Below are 23577 nucleotides of genomic sequence, written 5' to 3' on the forward strand. Positions count from 1 at the left end.
CAGTAAAATGGTTGCTAAAGAAGATGACTGGGGTGAGGTGTCCCCAAGTGATAAACTGTCTTCTCAGCCCTGAATGTCTAAAGGAGAAGAAGGGGGGACAACACCCAGAGCTTACGCTATGCCTTTGTAGCTATCCAGCCCTGGCTGAGCTGGGCCCGGTAAACCAGGAAAGACCATAAAGCAGCTGTGGTCAGTGCCAAGCCTGGGACCGGTGCCAAAATGGGAGCTGAGGAATGAGCAAGGGGGAGATGGAGGGAGGCAACTGGAGCCGATGCCCGAGAATGACATAGTCTGCGTGCCTGCCTCGGGAGGAATGTTAATGCCGCTGGGCAGCAGCCCGAAGGGCGTCCTGTCCAGTGGGACCCTCGCCCGCCGCGTGCTCAGGAGTCCCTGGGCCGTGTCCCTCAGCGGTAGCTGTGCAGACCCGGGGAGTCCTGGAGGGGTCTGTGGGATGTGTGTGGAGGTAGCTGTATCTTCTCGCAGGTGGGTGCAGCCTCACCAGCCCTGCTCCTGCTTTGTGGTCTTCTGTCACCTTCCATGACTTTGACCACTCTACTTGCTTGTACTTTGTTCAGTGCTTGTTTTAATTAAAAAAAATAGATGGAGAGGGACCTCAGTCAGTATCTTGCGCGTCCCCTGCTGTCACCGTTCTGTCCCCCCTCTTCTGCTTTTCTGGTGCGGTGTGACCACCGTCTGCACTTTACAGCTGAGGGTGTCAGCGAGGCTGGGGAGGACTCAGTGTTAAAGGACGCATGGGCCGTTGCTGCAGGTGTCCCAGGTAGCAAGGCACAGGTTTTGGAGATGAGTTTTCCCCGCAGCTCCATGTTGTGGAGCCCAGATCCTGCAGGGGGGATTCACAACTCATGGGCAGTTCTGCTGCATAGGGTCTTGCACGGCGTTTGCGTGGCCCCGAGGCAGACAGGCAGGGATGGCTGTTCCAGCCACCGCAGCTGGCATCATCTAGCGAGACTGTTGTGAAACCTGTGAAAGAAATCAAGCTGATCTTGAAATATTTTCTCCCCTTTTCCCTGATAGCCATGATGCAAAGGCCCCAAAAGTTCACTTCCAGGAACAGCCCGTGCTCCATTCCCTCTCTAACGGAGATCTGGCATCTGGCAAAGCCTCTTCCCCTCAGAGGTGGTGATGCCGAGTGCTGCAGGAATGCTGTGCACCTCGGGATGTCCCCGTGCTCGCCCAGCCGGTCTGCCTGGGCTCTGCTGCTCCCACCAGCCGGAGCTGATGAGCGCAGTGCAGGAGGGCAGGTCCCGTTTGCTCCACCGCCGCCTTCTCCTGGTGGTCCTGGCTCTCCTCATCAGTGAGTGCAGTGGTTTCAGGGTTGCTCTGGTGCCCGGAGTGGCAGCAGGCTCCCGGCCCTCGTGCAGACACAGCAGGGCAGCCTGAAGAGAGCTGGTGGAGGAGAGGGAAATGCAGTGGCTGTTTCCCACCAGCCCCCAGCCCCAGGGTGGGCAGGAGCGGTCTGCTGGGACCCCCTTACTGCTTAGATGGGCTCCAGTGCTATGTCCTAGGCTGTCTGTGATCAACAGCAATCACTGACGTTTGGCAGAGGGCTCAGCTGCTGCATGCAACGTCTGCTGGGGTATTAAAATATAAATTGTGTTGCTCTGATAGAGAGCTGGGCACCTAGCTCATAAATAGCAGCGCATGTTCTAGTCCTGCTGTGTATTTTGTATGGATCCAGGGTTGGCCTGTGTGCTGCACGCTGCAGAATCGTTGCTTGCTGGTGTGTGGAGCCGGATGGCAACCTGGGGATAAGGAGTGAGCAGGAGCTGGACTGTAGGGTGGCTGGTTATTTGCTAATCAGTCTTCAGAAATACGGCTTAGTCCTGGTGTGACTGCTGATCAACTTGCTGTAGCTTATTTTGAAATAGATCTCTTAAACCACAAATTGGTGGTGTTTTTCTTGTGTGTCTATAAGACTTCTAATTTGAAGGCCTGTATACTTGATTACTTGCACAAGTTTGTGGCACTTCCCTTTATTGTGGTCTTTCTTGTGAACAAATGCTAGGCTTGCACAAATGTTTGCAGAAGGAAGATAAGGAGCTGTGAATAGAGTCAAAATGAATGGCCAGGCCACACTTGATGACTGTATTTTTTCCCCCCTACAGTTTTCTCCCAGCTATGGCCACAATCGCAGGCTTGCGGAGCCGCTGCCAGTTGCCCTGCAGAAGAACTCATTTCCCACTGTGGCTGCAATGCAGCTGGCCGCACCTGAGCGTAAAGGGTTTGCGGGCTGCGGCGGGGGCATCCAGGGACGGAAACGTTAACCCCGCAGGGTACTGTTTATCCCTTAGAGAGAAAAGCACCGAGAGCTCTGTGAAAGTGCGTCTGCGACTGGTGCTGATGAGCTGGAGCAGGGGTTGGAGTGAAAATCTAAACCATCTGGGGTTTGGATTTCCAATGTCCTACATGTGTCTTTGACAGTGAAACTCCCATTTCGTCTGCTGTGTGGAGCCTCCTTTTCCTTCGCCCTTTCCAGCTGCCTAGGGATGGCAATGCTGCACGGTGCATTAAAGAGTCGGGAAGGAAAGCCTGTCTCTTTTTAAAACACGCAGTCTTCAGGGAATTTCGACTGCGATCCAAGCCCGTTGGTAACCAACTGAGTAACGGTGCAGGGTTTGAATCCTCCGGCCCGCCTCCGCGGGCAGCATGCCCTCCTCCCGTCCCGTCCCTCCCTCCCTCCCCTCTGCCGCGGCAGCTCGTCCTCCGGCGCTCGCCCGGCTGCTCCATGCTGCGAGGAGCAACTCATGGGTTTGGTGGGGTGGGCGCTCCCCGGGGTCGGGGGCAGCGCCGCCGTCTAGCTGCTGGCCTGCAGGAGGGTCGGCCCACGTGGTCTCCCGGCCGCTCTGTCCATCATGCCGTTACTGGATTTTTTCTGGGCTTGCTTCAAAAGAGCCAAGGTAAGAAACTGCCTATTTAAATTGTGTCCGGGCTTTCTGACACCCTGTTAATTCCCAGGAAAAGCAGCCAGGCGGGATGGATGGGGGAGGTGTCTCAGGTGGTGCTTGAGTTTGTGTCCGGTGCCTGATTTGGAGGGATGTCGCGCCCGTGCCGCACGCACATGTGGAAGGGTTAATTTTGGATGGCCCACGTGCAGATACGTATTTCTGTGCGGACCCCCTATATATTAGTCGCATTATCCAAAGTGTCCCGAAGGCAGCGGCTCCTTTTGGAGAACGGGGAGGGGTGCTGCTCGCTGCTGGAAGCTGCTGGCCCGTGGGCAGATCCACACGCGTTTCACAGCCTCCCAGGCACGCGCAGGTGCTGAGGCTGCGTGTGGCCGCTCTGTGGGCATGGCCCCAAGATGAATGTGCGTGCCTAGATACACAGGGTTGTACATGGACTCACCACCAGCAGTTAAAATGCAGTTGCTGATGAGCTCTGTGTGTGTGTGTGCGTGTGCTGCCTGGGCAAACTGGACAGTGCTGGAATACCTGTCATGGCTCTGGTCTGGGCAGGATACGGCAGAGGGAAGACTTGAGGTTCGTCACCCCTCCCGGCCCCACGCAAACGTGCCCATTTCTAATCGGTGGCAGTAGCTACGATGAATGGTCCCATCTCCGCCTTTATCCTGGCCGTGCGTTTCCTCCTTGCTTTTTGATAAACGGCAAACTATGTCTGAGTTATTTTTGATAAGCAGAATAAATCTCTTCCTTCTTCTTGACGTGAACGTTCACAGTCAGAAACCTTTTTTCTCTTTCCTGCTCGCTCTCCTGCCTTGCGTTGGCTGCGGCTGCTGACACCTTCCATAAGATGTTGGCTGAGCACAGTTTGTGAACAGAGCAGATGCAAACACGCACATAAACCTGAATGGTACAAAAACTGTTATTCACAGGTATCTGTGAACCTTTGAGTGCTGCAGGCCCCGAGATGTTGTCTTGGGACAGGTGAAGAGGCAGTGTGTGGCTCAGGCCATCCCGCTGCAGAAAACGTGCAACAGTCTGGATTCTGCCACAGCTTGTTTACATGGTGCAGTTTTCTGTAATTTTGTTTTCTCAGAAAGTCATGTTTGCAGAACTGAAGTATGTTTAGAGGGTTAGGTCACTTATGATAAAACGCTTGGGGCCGAATTCTGATTTTGCTTACATTTGAGTCAATCTGGAATAACAGAATGGCTGCAAATAGAATGACAATGGAACAATTGAGACCGGAGGCCCTGAGTTTTTAATTTCCTGGAGCAGTAGTTCTTATGGCATCTGGTATTTTTTTGTTTGGGTTTAATTCCTCATCTGCCTTTTTAATAATGTGCAACTCTATCTCTCTAAAACTAACCCTGTTTGTTGTGTTAGATTTATTGTATCACGGCTTGTGATACAGTATAGTGGTAGGTGCGACTGATAAATGTTGGAGGTATTGTCAGCGTGGACTTCAAGAGCTTCAAGTTGGAAAAACTAAAATCCCTTTCCAATCAATACTGTACTCCATATTGTATCAAGCAAGTGGGTCTGCTGTGGTGGAATGAATGTGGAATGTACACTATTCCCTAAGGGTTTCAATGCAAAGCTTAAAATAGTTGAGTCTAAAAATGACATTTGTGAAATTCATTAATAACATTAATAGCTGTCTTGTCCCTGCTGTCTCCAGAGAGCTTTGCAAGCCCTTGTTAACCCTCCTCGTCCCTGCGAGCTAAGTGTTGTTATTGTCATCTTGCTCGTGGAGAAACTGAGATACGGGCTGGGGGCGCTTCATCCTTTCTTGCAGAGCTTGGTTAACGATGCTGCAGCGGAGGGCTCCGTCCTGCACTGCGCTGGGCTCCCTCGGTGCCCGCAGTCTGCAGACAACTGGCTTTACCCTATAACCTCTTATTTGATGAATGGTCCCACTGAACAACTGGCAGCACGTGATGGCTCTAAGCCTTTGCCGCGGTTGTGATTTCGTGTGTTTGCCTCCTGGGTGGTACTCGGCGGGCGGCTGGTTCGCCCTGTGTCGCTCCTGTTTAACTTGGCGAATCTCTGATTACCTTTCTCTAGTACGCGTGTGTGTAGACGGAGCTTTCCTGGTATCCGCGGCATGTCTATCCACCCACACAAACATGAGCTTACAACTTCTGTCGACACCCCAAGTTAGCATTAAGCCAAGTAGTGCTGCAGCGAGGGAGCAGAGAAAAGGTATAGTGGTCTAGATCTAGCGGACTGGGTCTTCGAGGAGGTTGCCGGAGTGGGTGGCTCAGAAGTGCCGGTGAAGATCCTAGGAGCTGAGGGGCTTCTGCCCCCGCTCAGTGCGTGGCCCGGCCAGACCTCCCCATCTCTGACCTGCTGCCTGCCCTCGCTGCAGCTGCTCCTCTGGCTCCGCTCCCCGGCAGCGCTTGGTAGCACCCTCTCAGCATCTCCTCACCCCCGGATACATTCCCTGCCTCGCACCTCCCCCATTCGAGAGTATTTCCCTATGTGAACCCCTGGTTTTACTAATCAAGCAGATATTTGTATTGGCCTCTTGTTTTGAAAATGCTTTTGCAGCATGCAGACAGCACTTTGCAGGCTAAATGTGGGCAAAAGTCATTCACAGGATCTCGAGTAAGATTGTCTTATTGTTCCAAGATTCTTTTTCCCTACCTTCATCTCCTCCTGGCTGCTGAAAAGTTTCGTTGCTGGCCACCTTTGCAACATCACAGTGGGACCTGTGCAGAGGGAGGCTCCAGAAGATGCTTGAAATGAGATAGTTGGATTTTCTGTTCGAAAGGGAGAACAAGCCCTGGAGAATGATGTTGAGACTCTCACTCCACAGCTTATGTGTTGTGGGAAAAGAAAATCTGTTTAAATAGGTGTAAACAAAGTAATGATTCCTTTGGAATGGCAGGTTCGGCAGTAAAAGATGGGAGGGAATTCCACCTAGAATGGACTTTCCTTGCTGTCCAAATGTGAGGACCACATTGAGCTCCTCAGCTCAAAAATGATGTTTTTGCATTTTGTGCTTCCCTATTGATCTGTCTGCAAGACTTCTGTTGAGTCTGGTGTAGCAAGACTCCAGTAAGGACATTAGGAGCTCCCTGCTAGATGTTACAGGTGCCTTATTCACAAATGCAGGACTTTTTATGTGCTTTGCATGTTTCTTTGCTGTTTCTGAACTTCCTGTTGCTTTGCTTGCAGCAATGCAAGATATTCTGGTGGAGACTTCTTCATTTCTCTTTTCTTCTCTTCTTCCGTTGAAAGCTTGCAGTTCCCCATATTTCCACTTCCATCACTTCCACAGTAACCACAAATCACACTTGACAGATCACAGACTGGGGCCTACAAGTGTTAGACAACTCCCAAGTGGAGTAGCCAGGCTCTCCTAGAGATGGCAACCAGGTAAGCAGCCTGCACTGGCTCTGTGCTCAGCCAGAGATGAGAGCTGCTTCCAAGGCTGAAAGTGGTGGACAGTGCTGGGAACAGCTGTACTTTCAGGAAGCAGAAGGGACAGAGAACATCACGCCTCTCATTATTTCTATCAACAAGCACTGGTCTCGGATAGGGGCCGAGGCATCTCTCTTTTTTCCCCTCCCTTTTTCCTCTCCCTCTGTTTGTGTTGCTCAGCTACTTGCTATGAGGAGCAGAAGAATTTCTTGGATGGGCAGAAATGCGTGTGCAGGGTTCTGAGGTCGAGCTGTGCCTGGGTGGAAGACTTTGTGGAAAAAAGAAGATGGTAAGGTCAGGATGCAAATGGAAGGAGAGAGGAAGCTTCCAAAAGTTACCTTAGGATAAGGGCATTTTCTTATCCCTTTCTTGCTGTGGCTTATTAGACTAGCAATACCTCATTGCATACCAGCCCTTGCTGCATCTCCATGGGTATCTACTGATGTGCTAGATGTAAGGCTGATGTTTGCAGAGCTTTGCAAAACCAGATTTTGTAGAGATCCCAGTGATAATCTAACTGTCCAAACATTTTAAGCTCTGATACTCTCCAGTTCCTAATGTTCTGCTACAGCAATGGTCAGGCTTCTGCACAGGCTTTTCCTGAAGGCTCTGGAGTGGACAGAGGTGAGCAAGCAACAGCCAGCAAAGCTTCCTTGCATTTCCCTCCAGTGGGAAAAAGAATCAGAAATGCCAAACAAGGCTGAGGACCCTGGTAACCTTCCTGCAGCCACGCACGCTCTGTGGAATTCCAGCGATAACCCCGGGCCCCGCTGGGTGCCTTTTCGAGGCCAGGAGCTCCTGCGAGGAACACGGCAGCAGTGACATGGTTAAGCACATCTTCCTGTGTGTTATCCCCAAGCCCCAGTGCCCCAGACAGGAAGAAGGGTCCCGGCTGACTTGTGGGAAAATCAGGCTCACCAGAACGCTGCATTCCTGACATTATCCCCAAGGCCCTGGGAGCACATCTGGCCTGATTGGGCCTGGGCCTCCTACTGCGCGGGAGCTGGGGGGTCGTCTGAGCCTACGAAAGGTCCTGAAGGAAGGGTCGCTGGGCTGGGCTGTGCACCTCGACACCTGGGCCAGGGGCAGTGCCAGGAAGCCCTCCTGCTCGCGCGGCTCTGCTGGCAGTTCCACGCGGATCGCTTCGTTTCTCCTCTGCTGGCAGGGATCTGCTGTCTTTGTTCCTGCAGAAATCCGGCCTCGAGAGAAGGGTAGATGCTGTGCGAGCTGTGCTGGTGCCAGGAGCGCTGGCGCAGCTCCCTGCGATGGGTGAAGGCAGCGTTCGGGTCCCTTCCTCACCCCGGGGCTGCTGCGCTTGCTCGCAGTGGGGCTGAGGAAATGAAATGCAAGTAGGGCCCGTTCAGGAGCTGAGCTCAGTGAGGGAAGCCAGCCTGCTTTTAGCTTTTCTCCTTTATTTTCTTTTCTTTGTTGTTGGCTTTCCGTGCCTGCAGATGCCATTGTGCTCTCCGCTTCCAGAGCCTGCTAATGCGATTAAAATGTGGGCATCTCCTTTACTCTCACTTGCTCAGCTGCAAAGGTAACGAGATGTGGCTGCGGGAAAACTAGAGCCCTCGCGTTTCCTCTGTGGCAGTGGGGATCTGTTTGCACCAAGGACTTTTCCTAATGCCTTCTGAAGCCAGCTGAAGCTAGAGTGTAGAGATGCGCTGAACTGGGTTCAAGGCTAGGCAAGGCGTCAGGTGGTTCAGAGGCTTGTGGGGGACAAGGGCTAATCCCTGCCAGTCCCGGTCGGAGCAGTGGAAAAGAGGAGTGGGCAAAGTCCTTCCTTCCTCTCCTTGCTTTTCCCAGCTGTTGGGCTGTGCTGCAGAGGCCTTATCTTGCGTTGGTGACATTGCTTTGAAAGGATTCGGTGTGTCGTTTTCTACTTCATTCTGCACTGAGTTTGGTTGGACAGTCCTGGAGGTTGTCTGCCTCTGCTTGTCCTCAGCAGATAAGTATTCATGAGGAAGGAGCTAACAGTAAGTCCTGAGCCTCAAGGACTATATCTCTTAGGGCCAAAGTGGAGCTCAGACTCCACAGTTTGTTCATTCCTTGTCCGTTCTGCTGTGTATCCCAAGGAGGAAAGGGGTTACTGGGAATGAGCTGTTTTTTCCTCAATCCAGTGCACAAATAATCAGACAGATGGACTGAGACCAAGCAAACTTCTTTTTCACAGACTGTTAGAGAGCCATCAGGTTACAATACCTTTTTCCTTCATCGTGGAAAAATGGTGCGAAAGTAGTGAGCTTAGATATGGGAGAAGGAAGAAGGAACTGCACTCGTTCTCTTTCAGGGCCTTGGAGACATGGGAGTTAGGGGGTTGCGGGGCTGCAAGTCTCTCCGTTGGAATTCCCTTGTGGTGACTTAAAGGGAAGAGGGCTCCCTCAGTAGTTCACTCCAAGGCAGTGTCCAAACATCCTGGGATCTCTCTTCCTTCTGCTCCAACTGTTTCTCATGCCATTAACAGAGCACTTTTTCAGAGGAATTGCTGCAACTCCTTTCATGTGGGATGACAGTCCCTTCCCACTTTATTCTGTTTCTGGAGAAAACACCTAAAAGAGCTGATTCCTAAAACAGATGCTCACTCAAGCCATCGCAGTTGAGGCTGGCATTCTTCCTAACTTTGTCTTGGAAAACTAATTGTGCTTCGTGGACCATGATGATTATTTTTCACCTAAAGTGCTTATGATGCATATGGAATTTGGCCTACCAGTCCCTGCAGTGGGGACCCTGGCATGTCCTGCAAGCCCTGCTGTGTGGCGTGCACGGTCTCTCAGATATCTTGGCCCGAGTGATGTTTTATTACTTCTGGTTTCCTCCTGTCCACAGAGGCTAAGGTTTCCAGTTGTGTCCTAATAAGCTGCTCCTGAGCTTGTGGGGCGTAGCTTGGTAGTGCCCCAGCAGAGGAGGTGAGAGGTGGAGCAGAGCCTGTGCCCTCACCTGCTGTGGCTCTGCTGGCCTTGCTGGTGTGTCCAGAGAGGTCCCGTGGGAGCTGGCCACCGTGCAGGGAAGGGCAGAGCATGGCTGCGGGCGTTGGAGAACAAGGGGTGCATGAAAAAGTGAAGGTAGCACTGTTGGGTTCTGGCTACAAGAAAGCTGGGAATCGTTTCTTTTGTGTGCTACCCCTGCTCGTCTCCTGTCGTGCTGTGAGCGCTCTTCCCACAGGCTTTCTTCTGGAGAAAGGTGCTGGAGCAGCCTGCTCTCTTGCAGGGTGGAGCAGGCAGCTGTGAGCAGCTGATGGGCACCTCCGTGAGGAACCACAGCCTCAGCTGGCAGGAGAAAGGACTGTGGGACATAGCTACTGACAGCCAGACGGACCTGGCCTGCAGGGAACATGCCTTCAGCGCTGCCCACTCGGGCCTCTGGGCACCAAAACCGCAGGGGAGGAGGAGGAAGAGAGGGAAATGACCCAGCAGGTTTCCCCTTGCTCTGTGAGCAGGATGGCTCACAAGTGGCACCCAGTGGCCGCGGAGGCACAGGACAGATCGTGGCTGTCTTAAAGTTCGGAGCAATAAACCACATCCTTCCTACGTTCATTTTTGATCCCTTGCCGCGGATCTGACAGTTCGTGCCTGCCTTTCTATTTAAGAGTTTTACAGCGTCTTTCTCAAGACTTCCCAGCAGGGAGGGGAGGTGGTCTCTGGCTCCAAGGCCCTGTACCTGTCTTCTGAACTTCCCTTTGCGGTGGCTTTGCCCATGGCCATCGTCGTGCTCTGAGCAGAACGTGGCCCCCTGCGACTGTTGCCCTTCTTCACGCGCTGCTTTGTCTTGGCTACGCTAATGATTTTGCGTGTGTTCGTTGCCCTCTCTAGCAGAAGCCAGATGAGGAAACCCTGTGGCGCTTCCTCCGGGATCGTGCTAGGGCCTTGTGTCCCCTGTCTCTCCTCTCAGCTCCCAAATTCCCATCAGACCTGGCACGTGGACCCAGCTGCTGAAATGGTTGGAGTGTGGACGGGGCTTGAATGAGAGAGGAATACAAGTTTTAGGAGTCCATGTATGTGAAAATAAAAAGATAACAAAATGATTTCTGTTCTTTTTTCTTTCTTTTTACAGTGTTTCACATTGCTAGAAGATAAAAAAGATGCAGGTAAGCTGACACAATGTTTTTCTGAGCAGGAATGCGCTCCTTGTGTTTTGGGCAGGGGCTATGTGAAGAAAATAAGGGACCATCATCTTGCTGAATCTCTGGTTTCTTCTGTCCCCACTCTTAATTCCCCCAAACTATTATTTTCCAAGGGAGTAGAAAAGGCAACTAGCTTTGAGGTAGTGTCATGCTGGGCACCCACCAACCACCAGATAGCGCACTAGGGATCCTACCCCCGGCCTCCTCTCTCCTCCCCAGCCCCTCCTTTGCCCCTTGCCCTCCATTCTCCACCTTAGCTAGAAGTGTGGTTTGGCCGTAAAGTTGTAATATTCATCAGCTAATGGAGTAAAATCCCTGTCTGGGTGTGTGTGAAGTCCTGCAGAGATGAGTCAAGTCCTCCTTCCCTGCGTATTTGCATTGCAGTAACTGCACTGATACAGTGAGCTGTTTAAATAGCTCAGCCTTGAGAGCATGTCTGCTCCTTTCTGTTTCCTTTTCAGTTCCTCCTTTCTTTATTATGAGCAGCTTCTTGCTCCACAGATAAGCTCATTAGGAGCTCCAAAGTGTTGAAACTACTGTGTCTTATGAAGGACAATCTCTCCCAGTTTGGAGCCCCCTCAGCTTTGCAATTAAGAAGTTCTCACCAGCAACAGACAGACAGGACGAAATTGCATTAGCAGCTTCCCTCATGATTTGCAGCTATTGTGTGCGTGTCTGCAGGCTGCTTCTGTCCTAATCATCCACCTGCAAAGACAAGAGGAGATTGGGGGTAGGAGCCGCCCTACAGCAGGGAGCTCGCAGGTCCCGCCTGGGAGGAAGCGGCGTGAGGGATGAGCCCTCTTCTCCTGGTGTGTTTGCAACCTCAAAAAGCCCTGGTGTCAGGAACCAGCCAAGAGATGTGCATTGTCTTGTGTTTCTCACCATGGTTTCTCCCTCCCCTGGCTTGAAAAAATACCCCTCTTCATGTTGTAAAGTAGTTTGGCTGCAATCACCTTGCTGAAACTTGGGGCTGAAATTCTCTGTCTGTGCATGGAAGGAGGGGAGCAAAGGCAGAAACTGTGGGTTAGGCAGGGTTTTGGAGTCCTCACTAGTGCTTCTGCTGTTCATCCCAGGCAGTATGCTGCAGCGGGGGTGAATGCTGGATCGGTGTAGTAGAGACGCAAGTAGATGCATACCTAATTTCTGGCCAAGTGGGCAAGATAGAGGTCCTGCATTTTATAATTTCATTAGCCGGTCTATTAGAAGTTCTTTGCTCAGAGACAAGTCTGCAAGTAAGCTCAGCCTGGTCCCATATTCAGCTTATGGGAGTTAGCCTTTGGCAGCTCTGGAAATAGAGAAGTCCTAGGTCAGTCTGAAGGCGCCTTGTCTCCTCCTTTGTGCGGAGGTCAAAACAGGTGATTTAGATGATTATCAGCAGCGAGCAGCAGCAAAGGAAAGGGTAAAGCAGTGCCCTCTGTACTGCTGATGGGAGTCTCCTTCAGTGTGAAACAGGAAACGTGTTGTTGCATGGAGCTCATGGGATGTGTCTGGGGATCTCCAAGGCGGTTTTCCTAACTAGAGGGCAATGACCTTGCCTGTTGTTTTTCATCCACTTAAAGGTTAGGTTTAGCTCTGAGCCCTGGCTGGTGCAGGAGCCCAAGAGCACAGGAAAGCTCTTGGCAACAAAAGGTGCTTTGTGAATGGAGCTCCAGAGGTGATCCTGGGTGGTCTCCTGCCCTTTCGCGGGAGGGATTAACAGCGTGAGTATCGAGAGCTTGTTGAAAAGGGTTAAAGAACCCTGTGTAAGGGAAGGGGCAGGGAAGACTCAAAAATCACATCCATGACTATGTTTGGGGGGAAGAATGTTTTTAGGTGTGTTTTTTTTGGTTTTTTGTTTGTTTTTTTTTTTGTTCTCCCTCCTTCCTTGATTAAAACTGCCTGTAAAATCCAAGGCTGTCCTGGTAAGAATTCAGTTAAGGACTGCCTTGAACTTCATAAAAATCCCAGCCTACACCTTGCTCGCCATATCTCCGTATTCCAGCCTGATGAGCTCCACGTTGTGGCAGGGAGCTGCTTGGGGGGTGATAGTCCAGGACAACGTAACTTTCCTGTTCGGGTCTGAATGCAGCAGGAACAGGAGCCCTCATGTACATGAGCAGCTGTTCAGTTTTACACCAAAGTACTTTCTGCGTACGGTTTTATGTACTGACTGGAGCCATAGTGGGCTATTCAGTATCGCTGCGATACACGGCAGTATAGTACGTTGCAGCAAAAAGCAAAATGGAACGTGATTTAAGCTACCCTCTTTTCCTGTGAATTACTCTGGACTTGGCACAAGCATGCAGTTAGTTAATGCCTCTCAGCTGGGGTTTTTAAGTTCTGAAAACGTGCTCATGCAGTTGCTTGCTGTCATCTTAGTTGACCATCCTTGGAAGGTGCTCTGACAAATGTGGGCCACTTAAGGAAACGTAAAATGGTGGTCTTGAGAGACATTCCCTTCCCTGAGGAATTTTTAATCTCTTTAGGGTGGGTGCCAAGAGGACCTCGGCTCTTGGAACGACTGCATGAGGCAGGGTTGAGTTTGTTCTGTGTTATCCCTAGTAACTGGGTGACTGTTGGGAATTTGCTTTTCCATCATTTTATGGCACATGCGCTTAACTCTCTCTTGCAGTAGTACTCCCCTTCTTTCCATCGTACCTGGCAAACTACCTGAGCCCTTTCCGGCTACGCAGTAAAAACAGTTCCCAGGTTCATTCCCTGGGAACATCCAGGATCTGAGGTCAGCAGGCTGTGCTGCCACGAGCCCTTTACTGAACTCCGGCTGTACAAAATTGCTGTTGCTTTCCATTGTCATTGAAATAGCTGGATATGACGTGATCAGAACCCTCGGCAGTAATGACGAAAGACAGCTGGGTTTTCATCTGCTTGCTTAGAGGTAACATCTCTACAGGAACAAATGGGGGTTCGGTCTTCCCAGTTCATGCTGCTGACTGCTAAATGCTGTAAATCCCTGGTGATTACGGTGGCAGTCTGCTGGAAATGAGGAAGCCGCGCATGCTTGTTATAGGATTCGCCACTGTTAACCTGTCTGGATAGGCAGAGATGTTAATCTGTCTCTTAGACAATTTAAATTAAAAAACACCTAAAGCCCTTGATTTTTGAGACCAAAACAGCCAAAATTATTCAGTGTATTACCTGGACAGAGGGAATTTCCAGTGACTTTGAAATGAACCCTCTCTTCTCCTGATGTTAGCCATTAAGCCTACTGCCTCTGCTGCCCCATCTCACCTCCTTCCCCACAGCCAGGCTAACACCTTGCGTTTCTTTTGCAAGATTCCCATCTTGCAGGATTACCGTGTGCTGTTTCTCAGCTGCAAAACACAATGACCGCTGCTTGGCGCCAAGCCCGTCCTTTGGACACATCCCATTCAAGGCCCGCGTTTTCATAGATCTCCTAACCCTCCGCTTCCTTTCTGACATTAACGAAACTTTCCATGTATTGTTCTGGACAAAGCAAAAAGGAAAGACTTGCACACAAGCCACACACGCTAGAATTGCATCCTCCAAAGAAATTCCTGTCGATAGCAGCCTCAGACCTCTCCAGAATTAGGCTGCGGAGCATTCTCTGCAAATGTCATTAAACAGCAGCTGCGGTGTAACTTACTGAGCTGATGGCTGGCTTGAAGGCCTTGAAAAACTGCATCAGGCAATGCTGATACTATAATATTTCAAAAATGGACTTCTTCAACTGGACATTGTGCAATAATAGGGAGAAGAAGCCACTGGATACTCTGCTGAATTTTTGCCCCTTTATGAAATAATAAGGTTGTAGTTACACAGCATCTGGTTCTCCAAAAATAACCAGATAAGTTTATTTGTCCTAGATATGTTGTCACAGCTGAATTATTCTTCTTTCTTTACATGAGTTATTTAAATGTTGAGTAGGTTCTATTGATTCATAGCTTTTTACCTTGCGAAAAGGCCTTCTCGTTTCCGTGCAATGAGTGCCCGCAGCCTGCTGTAACACGGGAGCTAGCAACGCTTTCTCGGCGTGGTTTGCTGGTCTGAGGCTGCACATCCCTCCTGCATGCGGTCGCTGCCAGTCCCTTGGTTCAGATCACCTCTGTACCTTGCCGTCAGCAGTCGGGTTTGGGGGGGATCGGTAATTTGTCTTCTCATGTAACAGCACATTCAGTGTCATATTTTGGTGGGGGCGGGAAAGGAGGAGATTGGGATCTGGTCTTCTGTCGTTGCTTGAGTAGGAAAGAATTGAATTGAAAGGAAGAGGAAGAGAAGAATTTGTCTTTCTGGCTGGCAGAATCACAGAGCGGTAGCTAGGATCACGTACGCTGTGATGGGACCGTGCGTATGTTTGTGCACAGGCTGTTTGACTTTCCAAGAGTGTCACTGACCTCAAAGCTGAAGCAGCAGTTTAAGTGCAGCATAAACGCAAAGGAAGGCACCAAAGTAAATCCGTGGCTTGAAGGAGGAGGGGGGTGTTTGATTTGGATGCAGCGACCAGTTTCCACGTGGACTTTTGAACTCTGAGGAATTGCTGCCTCTTACATGGTGGAAAATATGGTAATTAGTCTGGATTACAATTGCAGCGGTAGGAAGCAGAAAACAGAACTGAATGTGATTATTAGTGGTTTTGATGCGACACGTGATGAAAGGGAGCCTTCGTTTCTCCTTCCTCTTTCCTGCTGCTTGTGGGGTCAGTCGTGGGCTCAGCTGATGAATCATTCCAAAACCCTGGTCTCTGTTAGAAAGTAGCTTTCAAGTCTACCCCGATGTCTCGGTTTGCCTTGAAGCGAGACCCGCTCGGAGAGGCAACTGGCATACGTCTTGCTGGGGGACCTTTCTAGAAGGAGGTGTTGGCCTGTGAATATTATCTGACTCATCAGCGAAACAAAGGCTCTAAGGATTTTTTCGTTATTTTTCATGAAGGAAAACCATTGTTTCTCAAATATTCTCATTTTCCTTGCATTATAGCCTCCGTGTCCTTACTCCTGGGCACGCTCTGATTCTTGGGAATTGATCCTGTGACTGGATAGCGTGAAATATTTTGTGATTAGTTGTAGTACTGTAGGAAAGTAAAAAGATGCTTCCTCAACAAGAATATATGCACTGAAAATCACCCTGCTAGGACAGCTTGAGAGAAAATAAATGGTTTATGCTTCCTTTTGTCGGATTTTTCTTCGGGAGCTGGGAACAGTATCTCCTCAGACTTGAGAGACGATCTCCAGCATTTCCTTTTTGGCCTCCTGAGTGAACTCTTGAGATTATTTTTGAACTGCTGAGCGCTTTTGCGCATATTTATCTGTATTGGTTTAATTTCCAGATGGTAGGTTGGTGGTAAAGCCTTTGTAATTAGGCTACTGGGCACAGTCAAGGTTTGCAAGCTCTGACGTTCCATGTTTGCCTACTGTGGATCTGCATAGCTTAAGTAAATACTATTTTAATAAAATGCACTGTTTTAATAAAATACATCTTTCAGTGCTGTTCTAGGCACTGCCCATTCCTGTCTTGCTGCCTCCATAATTCCAGATGGTTTTCCAGCGGTGGCTGTCTTCATGCTGCTATTTCTCTGCAGTAACTGCAGACTCACTCGTAGAGTTGGTTGCAGGAAAGGCAACTCTCCTATCAATTCATGAAGGCTATGTGTAATTACACTCTTGGTTAATTAATAGTAACCATCATGGCAGTGATACAGGCATGCAAAGGGCTTGTGTTAAATTCTTGACTTACAGTGATTTGAAACGTTTTCAGTTTGTTCTCATTTTGCCTCTTTGGGCAAAAATGCATGGGACACTACTGAATAAACCATTCCTTTTTTATCCGCCCTCTTCAGACTGAAGGGCAGTCTGCTGGATTCGCTTGCCACAGTGACTAACTCCTGAGAAACACTCCTAAAACATGAACCAAGAAAGACTACTTTAAAAGAAAATCAAACCCCACTTGGCCACACTTCGGTTTTTCCGATAAATGGTAATGGGGAAACTATTTGTCAGAGTCGAGAGGCACCTCCAGCCTAGGAAATGAAGCTGTTTTTGTCCTTGTTCCCCTTCTGCATATAAAAATTTCTGTAACTCTAAAATCTAGTGACTGCTGCAGTAAACTGAGTCCCACCCCCATGTCAGCTCCTAAGTCCTTCTGGGGCTTAATTTCAGGGTCTGGAAGTTTTTCTGCTTCCTGTAGCTAACAAAATGCAGATTCCCCCCTCTTAACAGCAGGATCCCATCACGACTTGGAAGATTTTCTTTGAAGGACAGAAAGGAAGAGCCACCATTAGAGGGCTTTTTTTCTTTTCTTGTGTTGGCCAGACCATAAAGTGTTTGGCAAATATGGAGAATGAGTGGGGAAAAGGCCCTTTTGACTGCAAGGGAACGGCCACCTTGTGCTCGTACACTGAGAACTTTTTTCCATGGTAGCAAAGGAGTGATTGAGACAGACTGGGAAAAAAAAAAAGCAGGCTCGAAAGTACATTTGTATGTGCGTCCTCCGAGTGGTTTGCATGAGACCAAAAGGATGGAGAGGGGAGTTTCGAGTGTGGTTACTTCCTTGAAATTAAAATGAGAAAATACCCTGAAAACTGAAAGAAAGGTTTGGCTGTATGATGTTTTTCTTTGGTAAGAGTTTTAAAAGTAACCTGCATTAAAAATGCAAAGAAAGGTAATGTTTCCTTTGTCTGTAACGGTCCGTTTGGACCATTGCTTGGAGAGACCTTTGCTGTAAATGAGGGAGGTATTGGGCTGTGCAAGCAAACAAGGCGTTTGTGTGTGCTTTGTAATACTATAATTTGTGTGGTTTTCTTTTCAACGCGCCAGAGGTCAGAGGGGAAAAAGAAAAGGTGTGAGATGTTTGCAGGCCAGTCTGGTCATGTTAGTTCCTTCTCTTCTCCGTGAAGAGAAACCCAGTCCTGTCCGAAGTGTCCTCCGTGCTGCGGATGCCAAGGCATCCTCTGTGGGGAAGAGGCAGTGAGTTAAGTTGGAAGGCATTTCCAGCTGCACTGGACCACACTGATGGCTATGGTTTTAGATGGATGCAGATAAATGCGGAGTATGTGAACCGTCGCCCTACTGACCCTGTGCCTGGTGGCCCAAGCTTCAGGCAGCCTTTTGGGAAGCGTGGACGGATGCTTGATCCTGGCAGGAGCCGAGGTGACTCGGAAGCAGGGTGTTCCAGTAAGGAGAGCGCCCTGGTGTCCACAGGGCCCTCCAGCCGTGTGCGGAGCTGCGCGAGAGGGATGCTGAGGGATGCAGAGGGAAAAGGGCTCCAGCGCAGGAAGCGGAGGGCTTGGAAAGCCACGGGGGGCACGAGGCTTCAGCGGCCGTGCGGCAGGCGCTGCCCTCGACGCCGGTGCTCCTCTCTGCTGGCAAAACTGCGTGTTGCCCGTGAGCGGAGGGAGCGAACAGGAAAGCGGCAGCTGTCGCTGCTGCCGGGGCGCCGGGCGGGCGGGCGGCGGCGGCGGGGCGGGGAGCGCGGGGCTGGGCGGCCCGGCCCGGCCCGCTGCCTGCGGGGCAGCATCGCGGCGCCGCCCGGCCCCGGCAGCGGCGGCAGCGGCAGGGGAGGAGCCGCCTCCGCTCGCCCTTTCCGCGGCGGGACGCAGCCGGCGCGGCCCATGGGCAGCCGCCGCCGCGCCGGGGCCGACGGGCAGCTGCTGCCGCCGCCGTCGTCCCGCTCCGACCCCGGCCCCGACGGTGGCCCCGGCCCCTGCCCCTGCCCCGGGAGGTCCCTGGGGCTGCGGCTCCGACGGGCCGCGGCCGCTGCGCCCTGCGGCTGGGGCCGGCGCGGCGGCGCCCGGCAGCGCGGGCGAGCAGGTGAGTGGCGGCCCCGGGGCTCGGGGCGCTCCGGGGGGTCGCGGTGCTCCCGGGGCTCGGGGTGCTCCGCAGGTCGGGGCGCTCCGGGTGGTCGCGGGGCTCCGGGGCTCGGGGCGCTCCGGGTGGTCGCGGTGCTCCCGGGGCTCGGGGTGCTCCGCAGGTCGGGGCGCTCCGGGGTGTCGCGGGGCTCCGGGGCTCGGGGCGCTCCCGGGCGGCGCGGTGGGGCTCCGAGGAGCTCCGCCGTGTCCCCGCTCGGCCCGGGAGCGGCCGCTGCCGGAGCTGTCCCGAGGGGCGAGTCCGTGCCGCAGCCCCCCCCCCCCGGCTGCCCCCCTGCCTCCCCCCGGCTGCCCCCCTGCAGGCACAGCGGAAAGGGCGAAGAATCGCTGTGCGAAACCTGCGGCTCCGTCCCGGCAGCCGCCCTGCGGCCGGGCAGAGCTTTCTGGAGCTGCAGAATTCGCTCGGGAACTTGGTTTTCTTTTCTCTTCAAAAACCCCAACGCCGCTATAGCTCTGCTGATATTTCTGTTCCTGCTTTGTATCAAAAACAATTGAAAGGCGAGAGAGAAACCAGCCTTGCTGTTATGTGCCTGAGAACAAAGTTGGGATGGTTGGTGGCAAACGATCAAACGCCTGAACGTTTCCTTCCAGGCGTCGGTTCCGGCAGCTGGAGCGTTGCCAGAGCCTCAGGGCAGCGGGAGCCCGGTGCTGGGGCAGGCGCTTGCGGGCGCGGGGAGAGCTGCTCCCGGGCTCCAGCGCCCGGCAGGGATTTGGGGAGGCCCGTGGAGTGGTCCGCGCGCAGGTCGGGAGCGTGATGCAAAGGGCTGCTGAGGGCATGAGAAAGTAGCGGCTGATGTGCAGGTTGAAAGCGCAGGGGAGGCAGGCGAGAGGGTGTCCGCTAGGTAAAAGGTGGAGTTAAAGAAAAGCCAGCATGGAGTGAAATATAAAAGACAGGGTGCAGCCTGCAGCTGTGCTGGAAGGGGCCTGAGGTTTTGTTTCCCTTTTGATCTAAAAGAGTCCAAATCTGGCAACATCCTGGCCTGGCATATCTGCTTGCTGGTGTAATTGGGTCAGGCTGAGGGATGCTCCTAGCACACCAAGAGGGACAGGTCACGTCTGCTGATACCTGTGATAAGACTGTAGTGAAGTTTAACGTGTTTCTAATGACTTGTGAGGGACGTGTAAGGTAGAGCCTTGCGTGGCGCCGTTACTTCAGTATTACAGATACTGACACTGCTTTGCTTGCCAGCTCCATAGCAGGGGCTATTTTTCTGTGCCTTCAGGTCCTAACATAGCAGCATAGGGGTGTCTAAATGCTACTGCAACCCCAGCTGTCTCCTTTTGCTGCTGAAGACTTTGGAGGATGACTAAAATGCTAGGAGCCTTGGAGGGTGGATGGCTTGACTTTGAGCCCACCTCAAGGGGGGGGGAGGAGCCAGGGGGTCCCAAAGCAGAACGGTGCCTTGGGTCAGTTATCACTCCTAAAACCCATCGCAGCCTGCGGGGCCGTCAGGAGAGAGGGTAGCCGAAAGCAGGCCGTGAATTGCCCCGGTTGGTTAAAAACCACTGAAATGCTGCATCTTGAGTCCAGCGGCTGTGGGTTAGTGGCCACCCGTGGGCCCCTCGCTGTGAGGGTTTTAACTGTACGTACCTCCTAAAAGCACTGCTGTTTGGCAGCAGCTCTTCATGCCGTGCGAGGCAAGTCTCCCGTTTCTCTGTACCTGTTGCTCCTTGTCGAATACGTTGGTTTGCTCAAATCTGTAAGTCTCCTTCGTGCACTTGGGAGCGGGAGTATCTCCCTCTGACTGCGATGCTCTGAGGCTCTAAGCCCGGCTCCGGGACTCCCAACGCAGGATTCAAAACGCTTGTGTCGGCGTGATGCAAAGCGCGGGCCTGGTCAGAGCTTGCTCTGCTGGCGCAGGTTTGTTCCAGAGCCAGTTTACGTGCCGACGTTACATCATCAGACGCGTTGCGCTCTGCCTGGGCAGACGTGGCTTTATGCAGGATGAGCCATCATCGGAGCTCCCGCAGCAGCGCGAAACAAGCACAGAGCCGCCGTCGGCTCGGCTGGATAATTCGGTACAAGGGAGGTGGCGTGCCTGCGTCCCATCCCACCGGGTTTGTACTTCGGCGTGTCGTTCTGATAGCAGTGACGTCAAATCCGCGGTCTTGGCCTCTCGTGCGGGACGGGCTGGTTACCCGGTAGTGCGCATCACTCGGCAGCGCTAGCGAGAAATGAGACGTTTCCCCCTCCCCGCCCTCAGGGGCATTGAGAGTTTGTAACGTGATGCTTGGTGGAACGGTTTAGGCTTTCTGACGTATAAAACTTCTTCTTTTAAAAACTGCTTTTAAAATCCCTTTCCTTCCACCATCCCTCTAAGGGAATGAACGCTGCACTTTTTATCACAAAAATTTGCATTATTTTGGTTTTGGATTTTTTTAAAAGTGATATTTTTATCAATCTTTTTATTCAGACCTAAAAATGTCTTAGGAGTTCTTTTGGAACTTCAATACTAAAACTGGGTTTGGGAAAATTAATCTTGAAACGGCTTTTGAAGATGATAACTGCATAGATAACAATCTTGAAAGCAATTAGAGCTCTGTGCGAGAGGAACTGTTGTAGTTTGGCTTTTCAGTCGGCTCAAACGCTCAGTGAAGAATTAGATCTAGCACCTGCCCTGTACACGATTTCTGTTGGAGACGCACCTCTTGCTTTTGAAGGATCTCGTCAGGAACGGCCCAAAACATGCCGGACGGCTATAATTTATTTCTCAGGGATTGGAAGGTCACCTTAGTTCGTCACGCGTAGCGGCGGGGTAAAAGGGGGTTTTCCAAAGAGTTACGCTCTGAAGAAGGAAAGTTCATTGACGCTTGATCAGGACGCTGGCTTACAGGAACTGGTATATGTTGACAAAAACAGACTTGATTTCAACCCAAGGTAACGACACCTTCGTTATCTCGGGGAGCGGCATGCGAGGGCCCTGAGAAGCGTTTCTGTTGACTGCCGGTGTCCCTGGGGGAGCCCCCGGAGGCTCCGCAGCGCCCGGCGTCGCCTCGCCTGGCGTTGCCCCTGCCTCGGCTGGCACCTCCGGGCGAGCTGTAGCGAGTTAGCGCCAACCCAGCCGGGGGGGGGGGCAGAGCAAAGAGGGGCAGAAGGTTGTTTTGGGGCGCTCTGCACAAGGGCTGAGAGCGCCGTGTGGAAGTCCTCTTCGAGAGCCTGCTGCAGAGAAGCTGTAGTCACTCCCAGGAGCCAGGCTTGACAGTGGGATTTCCATGAGATTAATCAGCATCTTGTCTGGTTTGTGGCTGTTTCTTTTCATTTATCTCAGTAAACCCTGTATTTGTTTCCTAACCCTAGACCAGAGTGGAAAACCACTGTCTTAGACTTGCAAACCACCACCATTATCTCTGGAACAGTAAACTGTTGTCAGCTTTCTTCCCTGGCTGCACGGCCCCTGTAACAACCCTGGAGCAGTCAGCTGCTGTTGCGACCACCTGATTGCAAAACACAGTCACAGTTTCCTCTGTCAGGCTCTTTTTTGCATGCCTGTTACAGCAGAGATGAAGTGTGAGGACCTAGTTCTTCACCATCCCCCTTCATGTTGCTCTTTCACACAGCGAGGGCCAGATCCTGTTAAATGCAGCTGTCATCCCCCCTTGTTTTTGATGGGAGGAGGTTCCCGCATGGGGTGGATGGAGCAGAACCGCTTGGGGTGTGTGAGCCGGTTGCTGCTTCTCTGCTTGCTGACTTGTTTACCTTCCAGGGGCTGGAGGCTTTCTGCTCTGGTACAGCGTTGGCCACATAATCCGGATTCCTCAGATAAATTCCTGCTGTTTCTTTGAGATCTGTGGCTGCTGTTTTAATTGCCTAGAGCTCTGGGCCAGACACAGGACCCTTGTTACATAAAATCAGCTCCGATGAATGATGCTGTTGTGTGTGTCTCTGAGTTTCCCTCTGTCTCTTTCTCGCCCTCCTCCCTTGGAAACTGGGGAATTCAGGGTTGACTAAGTCCTGCCTGCTGTGCTAGGGCAGCTGGCGATACCCGCTCCGTCTGTGATTTTGTGTATGCCAGTTAACTTTTTGCCCTGATTTTTTCCTCCTATAAAAAAGGATATTGAAGCTATCCGCCTTCTCTCAGCCAGAACCAGCTTCTTCTTACTTTGCACTAACGCTCTTGCTTCCTCTCTGTTTGCAGTGACTCACATGTTGGAGCTTCCTTGTTTCCCCTGAGAACCTGTTCTAAAACCTAAGAAGCCTCAGTGTTAGGAAACGCCTCCCTTTCCTTTTACATGATCTCCTACCATGCTGCTGCTGTGTTTGAACTCCTCAAAAGAAAGAGGCAGAGGAGTGCAGGATGGAGCCGGGGTGCGATGGAGGAGGCAAGGAGACAGCTCCTCGGTTAGCTGTGCTGCAGAGATCCTGAAGCGCGCAGGGAGAAGCAGGCAGCTTGGAACAGAAGGGCTGATCTTCTGTTATTAGGCTCTTGAGCAGGACGCCCGATGCCAAGTCAGGTTTTCTGCCATCTTTATGTGCGAATAACACCCCATTAACCTCCATAGACAGTTACCTGCATTTATCTGTGTGTTCTTCAAAAAACAAACACATCTGTCCTGCCGTAGCAGAGCTCCCAGCAGTGTGGCCACAACAGGTAGACAGGGAGCCACATGCAGCACTGTCACTGCTAGGTGCGTTCTGCTGCGTCTCGTGCTCTTTATTGGCGTTTTGCTGGGGGCACGCAGAAGTCTGAGGGACTGCGGTGATAGCAGTTGACCTAGATGTTCTGCGTAGATGACGGCCAGCTTCAGGAATTCCCATGACCTACATTTATAGCAGCGAATAAAGCAACATCTTGACAAACGTTCTGCAATCAGGTGGCCAGACAAAGAAATAAATAGGGAGGGAGAGTAGTGAATTCAGCCTGAGTCCAACATTGACATGTTTTAAACTCAGTTGAAGTTAGTGCGTGCGAAAATATCGTGGCGTTTCCCTGCTTTCCATCTGCAGTGGTGGAAAATTATGAAATATAGATAATACTTGCATTAACTCATGAATAAATTTACCCCAGGACCCCCGCTTCTTGGTTGTTCATTTCTACGGTCATTTTTTATTTATACACCTGAATGAGAATTTTAACATTTTCCCTGTTTGTTTTGGTTGTAGAAAAAAAGAACCAGATGATGACTATCTCAGGTCCGGTCAGGATGTGTTTACTCTGGATGCATGGGTTTTCTTTTCAGGGTGGGTGGTCAAATAGAGTGAAGATGTTTCCCATGGATTCACAGGTTTTTAATGGATTTGCTTGTTTTGACTTGTTCAAATTGTTTTTATTTAGCGTGGACTATTGTGTATC

The 23577-nt window shown here is 51.4% G+C and overlaps 1 protein-coding gene across 3 annotated transcripts in view; it reads left to right on the forward strand.

Moving 5' to 3' along the window:
* The window catches only part of STARD8 (StAR related lipid transfer domain containing 8), a 108464-nt gene that overhangs the window by 15675 nt on the left and 69212 nt on the right, over nucleotides 1-23577 (forward strand). For 2 of the 3 annotated variants that reach the window (XM_067304517.1, XM_067304518.1), the window contains exons 1-2: nucleotides 2791-2918; nucleotides 10401-10434. In XM_067304517.1, the coding sequence (XP_067160618.1) occupies nucleotides 2874-2918; nucleotides 10401-10434 (79 nt within the window). In that variant the 5' untranslated portion in view covers nucleotides 2791-2873. Of the gene's footprint in view, nucleotides 1-2790; nucleotides 2919-10400; nucleotides 10435-23577 lie in introns of those variants that run through there. The other variant, XM_067304520.1, reaches the window with a different exon arrangement.

Source organism: Apteryx mantelli, chromosome 13 (assembly GCF_036417845.1).
Source record: "Apteryx mantelli isolate bAptMan1 chromosome 13, bAptMan1.hap1, whole genome shotgun sequence".
NCBI classification, from domain to species: Eukaryota; Metazoa; Chordata; class Aves; order Apterygiformes; family Apterygidae; genus Apteryx; species Apteryx mantelli.